Source organism: Muntiacus reevesi, chromosome 11 (genome assembly GCF_963930625.1).
Source record: "Muntiacus reevesi chromosome 11, mMunRee1.1, whole genome shotgun sequence".
Taxonomy (NCBI): Eukaryota; Metazoa; Chordata; class Mammalia; order Artiodactyla; family Cervidae; genus Muntiacus; species Muntiacus reevesi.
In genome coordinates, this window is record NC_089259.1 from 4,612,011 (window position 1) to 4,624,229 (window position 12,219).

General features: G+C 34.3%; 1 protein-coding gene across 1 annotated transcript in view; it reads right to left on the bottom strand.

Moving 5' to 3' along the window:
* Nucleotides 1-3,313: 3,313 nt before the first annotated feature.
* PCDH17 (protocadherin 17) overlaps nucleotides 3,314-12,219 on the bottom strand; it is a 110,972-nt gene continuing 102,066 nt past the window's right edge. The window contains exon 4 of the mRNA XM_065902251.1: nucleotides 3,314-8,852. Coding sequence (XP_065758323.1) covers nucleotides 8,170-8,852 — 683 coding nt within the window. The 3' untranslated portion in view covers nucleotides 3,314-8,169. The remainder of the gene's footprint in view (nucleotides 8,853-12,219) is intronic.

Sequence of the window (12,219 nt, forward strand, 5' to 3'; positions counted from 1 at the left end):
CATTTTGTTAATATCTGTATGCTCTATTGTATTCAAAAACACAATACGTGCTCCATAAATTAATATTGAACTAAAGTGAAATGTCACATTCTTGGGAAGGAAAATTACCAGAGAAGTCACTTTTGACCCATTCATTTATTTCCTTTTCTTCTTTGTATTATGAACACAGATTAAATTTTAGTAGTTATCCAAAATGAGAGAAATGATGAAATATGCATAATAGTTGAATTTTAGAGGTATTTGAGGGGAAAAGGCAGACAGAAATCATAAGCATATCTCAGAAGGAAGGGTCTTTTCTTATCTTCAGTAAAAGCCAAACATTTCACATGATGAGTTTTCAAAATGAGAATTTCTTAACATATAGGCACTAGTAATAGTAAAGTAAGATGATTCACTTTCTATCACTTTTTCAAATTTTCAATGAAGTAGCGAGGCACTCTTGCATAAAGATTTTTAACTAAAAACCCTGTATATTAATTTATTTACCACCTTTATACCTCTGTTATATTTTATTAAGCATTTTGTCAATTTTAACACTCTACGTAGGCTACATCTAAGAAATAGTTGTTTCCTAAAGGTTAATAAAAGCAATTTGAACATTTTCTACTTGCTGTAACTATTAGATTGCACATCACTACCTCCATAATTGATCCATGAATAAGAAGACAGATACAAATATATTTATATGAACATACATAATGGAAAAATAAATAGATGATAAAGACTATATAGTACTTGATAGAAAATTATGAAAATAAGAGACTGGTCATATGCAAGACAGTAGATAATGCTATAAAAATTAATGCTATAAAGATATCTATATAAATAAACCTGATTTTTAATAGAAAGAATAAATAAACATTCAAAAATATTACATCAAAGCAAATTATCATAGTGAAAACATATTTCAGCTGCAAAAATAAGGAGGAATAATATCAAAATATGATGGCAAATAGATAGTGTTGAGATATTCAGCTGATCAATAAAGTGAAGGAATGAATACTATATCCCATCAATCTGAATTTAAATTTTCAAAACATAAAACCGTTAGTGATAAAATTATATTAAAATTTATTTCTGGACCTCTTGAGAATAAGGTTGGTTTTCTGTAAATTGCAAAGAGAGATATTTAAAAATGAATGAGTAAGCAAAACTCAGGAAGAATCAGAACACTTCACTTTTGATTAACCAGACTGAAAATGACTTAGATAGCTATAGTAATCTCTCTTTTTCATCAGATTACTGAAAACAGCAATGATATAATATTTTATCAAATGTGGATGAGGAAAGTCATAAATGAAAAAGTGTGCTCATCCTTTATCGATATTGTTACTACTTAAATTCTCTTCTTTATTTTGTAATACTGACTTTTGAAATAACTTGACTCTCATGCCTCCATATGGGCATATGGATCCATATGTATGAATGCAATATTTAAATGTCTTTTCAATATTATTAGTTTACGTGATTATTTCTAAGAAGTCAGTTAGTAATCTTATTGATTTAGCATATGCATAACCTTATGATGTAAAGGAATTAAATAAAATCTATGAATATCTTCCATGAGAATATATTAAGTTCATGAAAAAGCAAATCTTCCACAAAGTTTCAGGATATTTTGGAGACCATACCATCAATGCTGTGAAACAATTTTTTAAATGACAGTAAAGAATTGAAGGCAATCTTAAGAGAGGCTCAATTCTTGTGATGTTTTTTGTTTTTCTTGTAGAGTATAATCCCTAGTCTCTATTTTTAAATTATTTAATGTTGTTATGAACTATTAACATAGAGATTATCTAGGTTATACGATGTGACTGTCAACTATAAGTGAAAGGCATATTACTGGCATAATTTAATGTTTTAGTATGATAAATTTAAAATACTAGAAAGGCTAGATGTTAAATAGGGCAAGATTTTGGAATCCACAAAATCAGTTGCAAATAGAGGAACTGCTCAGTAAGTTCAAGTGTGGTCTTAAGACTTCCAAGCTCAATGCCTTTGGTTAAGTTTATTTACCTCCTTGAGCTTCAGAATTTCTAATTTTGTAATGCCTTCTAAATTTGTGAAAATTCTATGGAAATTGGAAAATTCTCTACAAATAGAATTTATCAGTTTTAACTAGGCTTGTGTAACTATTATTTGACCTGCCTGATGTTACAAACCCTTAGGGAAATAAGCACAATTTTCATATAAATAGTGCTGATCAATATTTTATACAAAATATCACGATAAACTGTGTAAGTTGAACAATAATAAAGAAAGCTTCCAATGTTGTTTCTGTTTTACAACAATCTTTGAAAAATATTATGAAATAATTTGATTGAATATTGTACCTTCGGGAAAATAGATTTTGAAATATAAATAATAATTGAAATTTAGTTCATTAGAATGCTACAGATCATTTATAAATTGCTATTCTCAAAGTGAAATGCTTCATTTGTAAGATAAAGAATGGAACCCATCTAATGGGTGAAGTCAGTCTGTGTGATACAAAATTTGTAAAACAAAAAACAAAAAACTCACAAAAATATTTCCTCTCTAATCAATATTTATATGTAAGATACTCATTAACATTTAGAGTAGCTTCAAAGACTAATCTATTGTTTGGCAACTTTTTCTGAATTATTTAAAAAGGGAGAACAGGGAAAGAAATTGCACCCTTTTATAAATCCTAACGGACAGTGGATTATCCAGCATTATTCATTTCTAATACTAACAGAAAATGATATATTTCCTTGGTGAACCATGTGCAACCATCTACAAAAGCATTTAATAAAGAGTTTGAAGATGGTCCATTAACTTGATGATGTATTTCTCTGTGCTGTATTGATGCTGTAGTGATGTTTAAGAATTTGTTCTCTTCATATCCTACAAATGATTGCTCTCTGATTGTCAAATAATTGTATCTTTGGGGCATATCTACTTAAAAAATACCTTAATCTGAGGGGCTTTAACAGCTCATTGACATGAAGGAAGCTTGTGATACATGTTGCACACATGACTTCCTCCTCATTGCAACCTGGCCAGGTAGAGTTGTTCCTGAATGACTTCCAAATCCTTCAGCCCTGGTCAACTGGTTCAGGTGAGTCAATTAACACATTTGAAAGCAATAAATGATGTAATAACAATATGGTTTTGCTCTACTTAACACAGAAATATTTTTATTATAAAAGGTAATATAAGGTCAATTTCTATGAGGCAATATAATTCAAGGCAATATAACATCAATTTCTATGTTAGCATATACCACCTAGGTACAAGCTATAATTACTCTGAGGGTAAAATGTAATTATTTTAGTTTTTTGTACCTTAGGACAATTGTATGGAACCTGACATCTAAGTGGTGCTCATTGAAAAAGAAACAGACACGTTAACCAACAAAAGCAAAGTACATTTCTTGATGTAATTTATACTGTCAGAAGAAGAGTAAAATTAAAAGAAAAAAATCAACAAGGGCAGAACGTTATGTTGGTTTGTAATTTAGAAGATGCCACTCACTGGGTGTGAACTGACAGAGATATGGGATGCGTGGTCTAGCTGAGGGAAAATGCAAACAAGCAAATGTAGTTCATAGAGTAGAACTTACCTCTGTTTCTCCCACCAGACTACTGTGACTCAGGCAACATTCGGATTTTACCGTTTACTCCTGGGGCATAATTGCCCAAGGAAAATACAGAGTAGAAATTCAGTAAACATTTGTTTAATAAGTAGAAAGAGAGGCTTATTATTTTAAGATGCCACAATAAACATGTACTAACTTTAAAACACCATTTATAAATAGGTGGTTTTATCAGTCATGTAAGCTTATGAGAGGTCTTATAAAAATGATTTTTCTGAAGTCCTTTAGGATCTTGTACCAAAGTATCTTCAAATGAATCATAAATATGAAAAGCCACTAGTATCATTAGGCTATGACTCCATGGTAAGTATTTGACTACCCAACTTATCAGGCTATCTGAAAGCCTGGTAACAAATTCCCACTGAGTAACATTATTATTAAATAAGTTTTCCAAAAGCTTATTTTACTGGCAAATAAAGGAATAGCACAAACATTTGTGATGTCACAATTGCTTTCCAAAATAATTATGATCAGGGTCCCTGCGGTACACAGTGTATTAGAGAATTCAAGGGAAGGCAACACCACTATTAGTAATAGCTTTTTATTCAGAGTCCTCATTTTCCAGATAGGTCACATTAAACACAGCCATTAAACAATAGCGTTGAGATAAATCCATACAACGTATGCTGCTTTGCTGTTGTCCTTGTTCACCAATCACTTGGTGCGGCTAAGAACCTTATGGAGTGATGGGGCTGACAAATGGGGATAGCCAACCTACGAAACACGGGAGCCAGGAAAGTCAGACTTTATTCAGGTCTCATTCAATTACATTTCGAATCAACACATCTTGATAGCCAAAATTCTCATTTGAATTAATGCTCCGATAAGTGTTGTGTGTTGTCAAAAGAATATAACTAGACAATAATGAGTGGGCATATATTATGCCAAACCTCAGTCTACTTGTTGACCTCAGCAACTTCTTACTCCATTAGGCAACAAACAGCTTTTAAGCTGGTTCTAATAAAGCATACTGCTCCATCACTACATTGCTTTTTTTTTTCTTTTTTATGGTGTCATTTTTTAAATTGAGCAGTACCTAGATCCTTTAAAGGGAAATCATGTTTTACAAGATCTCAGCTAATTTAGAAAAACAAAACAAGTCAATTTCCCAACCAGGAATTCAATTAATTTATGGAGTAGTGAGCCAATATTTGCATATTGCCTGCAGTAAGGATTAAGTATGCCAGGTTAAGAAATAACATGAAAGCATTCTTTGAAACTGCATGATGTGTCTCTTTTATGTTTACTTTGGTATAGGTACAACTAACACTGATTCTCACTACTTTTAATTTTGATGAAAAGATCTTTTATCATTAACACATTAACATTGAATGGAAACACTGCTTTGTTACCGGTACATTTTTTAGTTCATCAGTAAACAATTTTTAGAACTTTGACTTTCTTATGAAAAATTCTGTAGATTCTTTTTCTGTGCTTGATACAGTTATTTTAGGACCTAAAAGACAAAGTATTTTTTTATTTATTTTGATTGTGTGTGATTTTTTTGAGGGGCTAGTAATCGGAGCATGTGAATTAAGATAATTTTTCACATTCTGAATTGTGACAAAAACCCCTTGAAATATCACTGCATCACCCCTTAGAGCAAGTTGCTCCCCAAAGGGGTAATTTTGGCATCTCAGAGACTTCCATGGAAGCCAAGCACCAGAGGTCTGTGATAAAGGCAGTTGCCAGCCAAATGAATAAAAGCAAGATTCCCTTCAACTCAACTATAAAAGCTTAACGTCCTGACTGCTGAATTACCACCAACTGGTAAATAAATAATCACCACTAAATACAGATAATGTGTTAAACAGCTAACGCTAGTAAATCACTGGTGACAGAGAGCCTAAAGGTAATCCCTCACACATTGGCACAACCAATTCTTAAAATCTGATAGTGTTTTAATGTCTTCAGACACCTCTAATAAATTGAACAACTGGTTACTCAGCATTAAGAACATTTTAAAAATGAACCCTACTCTCTTTGTTGATTTCATTTACATACTGCCTTAGATTTTACTACTTGGCTATTGTCTAGAAAGAGAGAGGCAACACTTGGTAAGACTAAATGGAAATCAGTTTTCCATCAAATCGCAGCTATCAAGCTAAATCAACCTGTAGTCTCCTGGCAAAAAATAACATCATATAACAGAGACGACACATTTCAGATACATAAATTGTCCAAAATATAGTCAATTAAGTTTCACATGTACAAGATCCTTGCTTTTCTAATTTAAACATTTATGAATAATAAAAACCAAGAGTAGAGCTTTGGAAAGGCTGTTACTAGGAACCAAATACAGTTCTCAAGAGGATAAGGCTGATGGGAGTCGTCCACTCTTCCCTTTCAAAGCAGTTCTGCAAACGAGGTACAGTCTTAAATCTTGACAGCATTGGACGGAAATCTTTTCAGTTGGATTTTTCGAGGTTTAAAATTACAAAACTCAATTCACCTCTGTGTTTGTTTTTGCTTTTGTTTTTGATATAAGGATTTTATGACATTTATGCTGTTACTACACTGGCTTGGTGGCCAGGAAAGAAGGCACAGAATTCTCCACCAGTTTGCAAATAATGCATTTTTCTGCTCCAGTGCACAAACAGCCTTTATTTAACTCAGCACCACATATTCTAAGGTATGGGCTGGAAACTGTTTGTCATGAAGCTGTAAAATGCCAAAATTTTTAAACGCTGAAGGAAAATGTCAATCAAGGCATTTTCCCATCTGCTGCTACTTCTGCAAGTGCTAATTTTACTTTTTCCCAATTCCTGAAATTTGAGGTTTCCTAGCCTCATATGGAAGTAAGTTTGAAACTTGCTAAATGTCACAAGGAAAGGTGCAACAAAATGAAGGAATAGAAGGTGTATTGTTCTCAAAGGACACCAATAAAAAGAGGCAGAAGAGCACTGAAAAAAAAAAGGCAAACCTTTTGTTAAGACCAAGACCTCTTGTAAAACACTACACAATGCAAGTAACCAGTGCTGGTACCACACATGCATTAAAGCATTTTGCATGGTTTTGAAATATAATGGGAACACACATCTTGAACCACTTAGGATACTTTTGAGAACTAATCAACAGTATGATATCTACATAGGCAGAAGCTGCAAGTTATCGAAAAACATGAAGAAGTTTCAGGTATTGGTACAAATGTAATTCTTGTGATTTAGCGTGACTTTAATAAAAGCTTCCACAAAGGACTTGCACATAACCGTGACTGACAGATGTATTTTTTGACCTTTCAGTTAGCTCCATCAGCTCACTCAAACACATTTTGAACAGATTATGTACTGTAGTACTTGGTAGACTATACATTAAACAAGAGACTTTGCTCTGAGGCACTGCTTCCAACACTCCATGGGGAAAAGGAAGCAGGAAAAAACAAAACTCATAGAGTTCGACAGCTACCGAGGCAACACTTGCCATTTACAATATAAGCCCAAATATTTTTGCAACACAACTATATATTAATTTAATAAAATACACAATATAGCTCTTATACACTCAACAATTTGGCTCATATGCACTGAATCTGCAATAAATCAATAAAAATATGTCATTTGATGTAAACACATTTAATCTTCTTACATTTGCACATTTAAATGGTCATGTGATTTGTGTATGTCTAAAACATTTTCACGTTCCTGAGCTATTTTAGTGTCCACAAATGAATAAAACATATCAATCATGTTAATTGTCTCTGAATATCAGCACTCAATGGTAACAACTTTTCAGAATTTTTCCAGGGCAAATTTAAAACATATCCATTGTTACATATATGTTTGTTGGACACTAAAATGCTAAAGAGGGATTTTAAACCTTTAAATTTTCTTCTCCTTTCATGAAGTGAGTTAGTCTATGTGTGTGCAGGACAAAATGGAATATATCTTTTTACATTTAACTTTCATACGACATGAGGTGTTTTACAAATGACCCAGTTTTTAATTTTTTTCGACTAATGATATGGAATGTTCTCTGTGTTTATAAGTGTGGCAGGTAACTTTATACAGAAATGTTTACCACAAATGTGTTAATGTTTGGTGTAGCTTGGACTCCTGCAAGGTCTTTTCGGACGTTCAGTAGAAGCCTGTGGTGACTGCTAGAAATTCTACCACAGATCAAAAATTATGACCCTGCTTTGTATGGGGTTTATAGGTAAACAGTTAAGTCAGCATTAATCATGGAGGACAGTCTTAGAGCGATCAGAAAAAATCTTCCATTCTCACACTGCATACCTTCCTAACAGATTGTCAAAAGGTAACTTGCTTCATCATCCTCTTTTATCTCCTCTCCTTTTTCTTCTCTGTTAGTCTCTCCTCTTTGAGCTTCGTTAATTCTGTCCTAATATAATTCTGGTCAGAACAAAACCATCGTTATCTCTGAAAAAGAAACAGCAGTGAAAAGAACATACTCGTGGGCACTTCAGATGTTCACTAAGAGCCTGAAAGCAGCATCGGTCTTTCTTCATCCCTGTAAAATGGGGTTGTCACCAGGAGGGATCAGTTTTCAATCAAAAGAAGAAACAGGAAGATGCCAATGCCTTTTGTTCTTCTTCACTTCCTCACAGCCACAGGGTCATTTCCCCGGCAGTCCTGCAGAAGCTTGTCGATTTCCCTCACGACCTCCTCTGCATCCACCGACTCTCTGCCCAGATCCTGGCCGGGATGGTCAAGTTGCTCCAGGACGGTGCCCATCTCGCTGGAATCCCGGCTGGCTCTCGAATGCACGTCTGCGAAGACCCTTGCCATCTGCTCAGAAGCCAGGAAGGGAGGGTCTCTTGGTTGCTTGCTGGGGGACGGATACTGACTGTCAGTGGGCAAGTACTGGCCGCTCGCCTCGGCCAGGGCTCCTGGCTTTGCTTCGCAACCATCCAGGGAGCCTTTTGTGGAAGTGCAAGGCTCGATGCACGCCTTGGTCGGGCTGCTCGATGCTGAAGGGACCTCTTGGAGGAGAGGGCTCAGGGCACGTTTGGCTTTTAAATAAGGTTTCACATTGGCAATGAGAATCGTGTGCTCTCGCTTGTCTTTTCCAAATGTACAAAAAGTCTTTTTCCCAGTGGGATTCACAGTTTCATAAGTCTCGGTCTCAACATTCGCTTCAACTGTGGGTACAAAGAGATTTGTGCGGTAATCTGCATTTTCAGCCTGATTGGTTGCAGGGAACTGTGGCATCCAGCACCTGTCAGAATGACCAAGCACTCGGCATTCATCTGTGCAATTAACACACTCTTCCGGTTCTGCAAAACAAAAGGAAGACAGCAAAGCCAATCACTAGGGTTGCCTTTACATTTCTACCGAGACTGTGATCCGCTCTCCCTGGGTTTGCTTGACCTCTGGTCTCTTAATTAAAAAGGAAAAGAAAACAATAATTAAAACATTTCAGGATGGTTGCATAAACCTGCTGGTTGAGACAATGGCTTTATTTAAGTCTATTCTCTAGATATTAACGAATTCCCATAGCCTGGAAAGAAGTAAAAAGCGGCCATTGGAGAATCATTCTCAGTAGAATAGACCATCACTGTAAACTAATCCCCTGGGGATATCAGTTAGTCTTTGTTCTGTATAACCCATCCTGGAAACAGGGAACTTCAAAAAGGATTACCAGGATTAATTTTTCAAATCAAATAACAGTACAAAAACTGAATTGCAAACTTCCATACCAAGTCCTAAACTGTTTTTTATTTTTATTTTTTTTCATGTTTTATCCCTATTTTGCTTGTAATTGCTATTTTGGTAAGTCATGAAATAAAACTTTTCCTTTAAAAGCATACTTTTCTTACTGAGAATAGCAAATAGAATTTTCTATCAAAATGTGTTATAAACAACCTTGTCAAAAATGTACATAGTCCTATTGTAGTAGATTTGCAGATGGATTACGTAATCAGGTTTCTTCACTTCAATTTTGTTTGTTTGTTTTGTTTTTGGTGTAACTAAGTGAAAATGGATTTAGTCAACAGATATAATTCAGAATAAATGACAAATCTTGATTTCCTAAACAGTAATACTTTCTGGGAGAATTTCACTTCTCTTTCACGATAACATGTAGATAATCTAAATAAACCATTCTTTAATTACCACTGTTTCAAACATGCTGAACAAGAAAATATGAAACACAATTCCTTCACTATGACAACAGTCCATGAACTCAGTATTTTAAATTATAACTTTGAACTATATCTTCCCAGTTTTCCCTTTCACCAACAAATGGTTGTCCTCCTTATGTTTAATGATCCTTTTTAAAACAGGGCCTTTTTTTCAGGAGAGGATATTTACAATTTAACTCCATGCGATGGGAATAGAATTCCCTACACATTTGGGAACTCTTGGGATTACCATTTAATTGTTGCAAGAGGATCTCTATAATGTATAGTGTCCTATGTGCAAGGGAAAAATCAGCAAATTTAATAGCACTGATAAATTTATACAGCTACATTTAAAAGTCATATACAAAATCTGTTTATATTTAAAACACATAAATAATTCCTTATCTAAAAAGAAAAAAAAACACAACTTAATTTACCTCAAAAGGTTTTAGGATAAAATAATTTTCTATGAAACTAAACTCTTAGAAAGGAATCAAAATAGTGTTTTGACAGAACAAAAATTCTATGATATTTCATAGCATGTATCATTCACACATGAAATGTTAAAAGGAAGTATCTAGGTGTCTTTTCCCTATTTTAATTGTCTTTCTTCTTAAAGTACATTTACCTAGCAGTGAATAGAATATGTTAAGCTTATTATGTAATGCAGTCAAGAATGCTGAAATGTAATCTCAAACTAACCTATCTACTATCTACTCACAAACTCAAATACTGTCTATGATATGAAAGGTTGTCAGACAGATGGACACAAACAGAAGCAGAGAAGCTAGGCAATTTTCTGAAAACCTCCCTGTGCAGATTTAAAGTAGAGTAGGATTTAAACAACAGGATATTGAAAAAGTTTAATATCAGGTATCTGTTTAACATTATGTATTCTGAAAGTAAATCATTAATATTATACCTGTGTCAGTAAGTTTTAGAAAAAACATGTGTATCATTTCACTCAACTAATTTTATTCTTCAAAGATCCAGTGAAAAACTTTACCATTCATTTCACTTGGTAATATTTCTATATCTTTTAGAGTTGTGATTTTTAAAAACATTTACAGCCCATACACTTTCTTTGAAATACCTTAATGTTTTATTTTTCAATATTGAATGGCCTCAATTTCAGCAACTTGGAGAGCCCAGCTCTGAATGAATTCAATATGTATTTAAGAAGAGAATGAACGAGATAGAGTAATGCAGATGTATGAAAGTATAAATCGACCTTGAATTTGAAACCATCAACATAAACCCTGCAGTTTTACTACTCAACTTCATGACACAACTAAGGGAGAAAATTTCGAGTACTGATCATGACACGTTACATGCTGTTCACCTTGGGACTAGACTGTAATTTTGATAGCAGTCACTACACTAAGGAAACCCCAACTCTGTGGTTTCCCCAGTTTAGTGGTTATCATGTTCCCCCAACATGCACAAGGTCCCTGGTTGGAAACTGGGTGGAAACAGCTTCACTTTGGAGCTTCCCTGTGGCTCAGCTGGTAAAGAATCTGTGTTCTGTGCGGGAGACCTGGGTTCGATCCCTGGGTTGGGAAGATTCCCTGGAGAAGGGAACTGCTACCCACTCCAGTGTTCTGGCCCGGAGAATTCCATGGACTGTATAGTCCATGGGGTCGCAAATAGTCGGACACAACTGAGCAATAGACTTGATAGCAGCAGTTCACAGACAGTGAAGAAAATTAAATGAACACGTTTGCATAAACAGCAGAAACTATGAGCATAAAGTGAACTCTAATTGCCAAGGGTCAAACAATTTATGAGAAAGTCAAATTATTTCTGAAGTAACATAAATAAATAGATGATTAGGTTGGTACATAAAAGAGACATTGGTAGTAAATAAAGAATGACCAACTAGACCAACAAGAGAAAAAAAAAAAACACTGACCAGCTTGACAAAAAGAAATAGAGAGGGTAGAAGGAATTCTAAGTGAGAAGAGAGAGGGATGGAGGGAGGAACTAGAGGTTTAAGGGAAGAGGAATCATATTGGGAGGATTTTTGCTATGCACACCTTCTATTATAATTTTTAAAATCTCCTCAGTAAACTAAGTATAATAAAGGATAATAACATGGAGGATTTTCTCCAACTCTAGAGCTATAAAGATAGATAATCAAACTTCTTTCTGTACCCTGGGGAAATGAATTTCAGAATAGACATGTTGAATTATGAACTATAAAAATGAAAAAAGAATCAAGTTATATAGACAGCCACTATTTACAGAGTTTAGATATTCACATCAAAAAAAGAAAAAAAAATGTAAGGATTCTGGAGTAAACAAACTTAGAGAACTTTGACCCAAGATTCACTTTTTCTTCTGGGCCAATCTGGGATTACAAGGAAATTATTTACCCTAATTTTTCTCCTTTCCTCAATATAACATGATAACTCTTTCACAAAATCACCTTTTGCCAAGAAAGAGCAGATAATCCAAAAAGTATACAGGTGAGAGTAACCGAGATATTGCAAAGTGAAAACAACTCTGAATTCCAACAGCT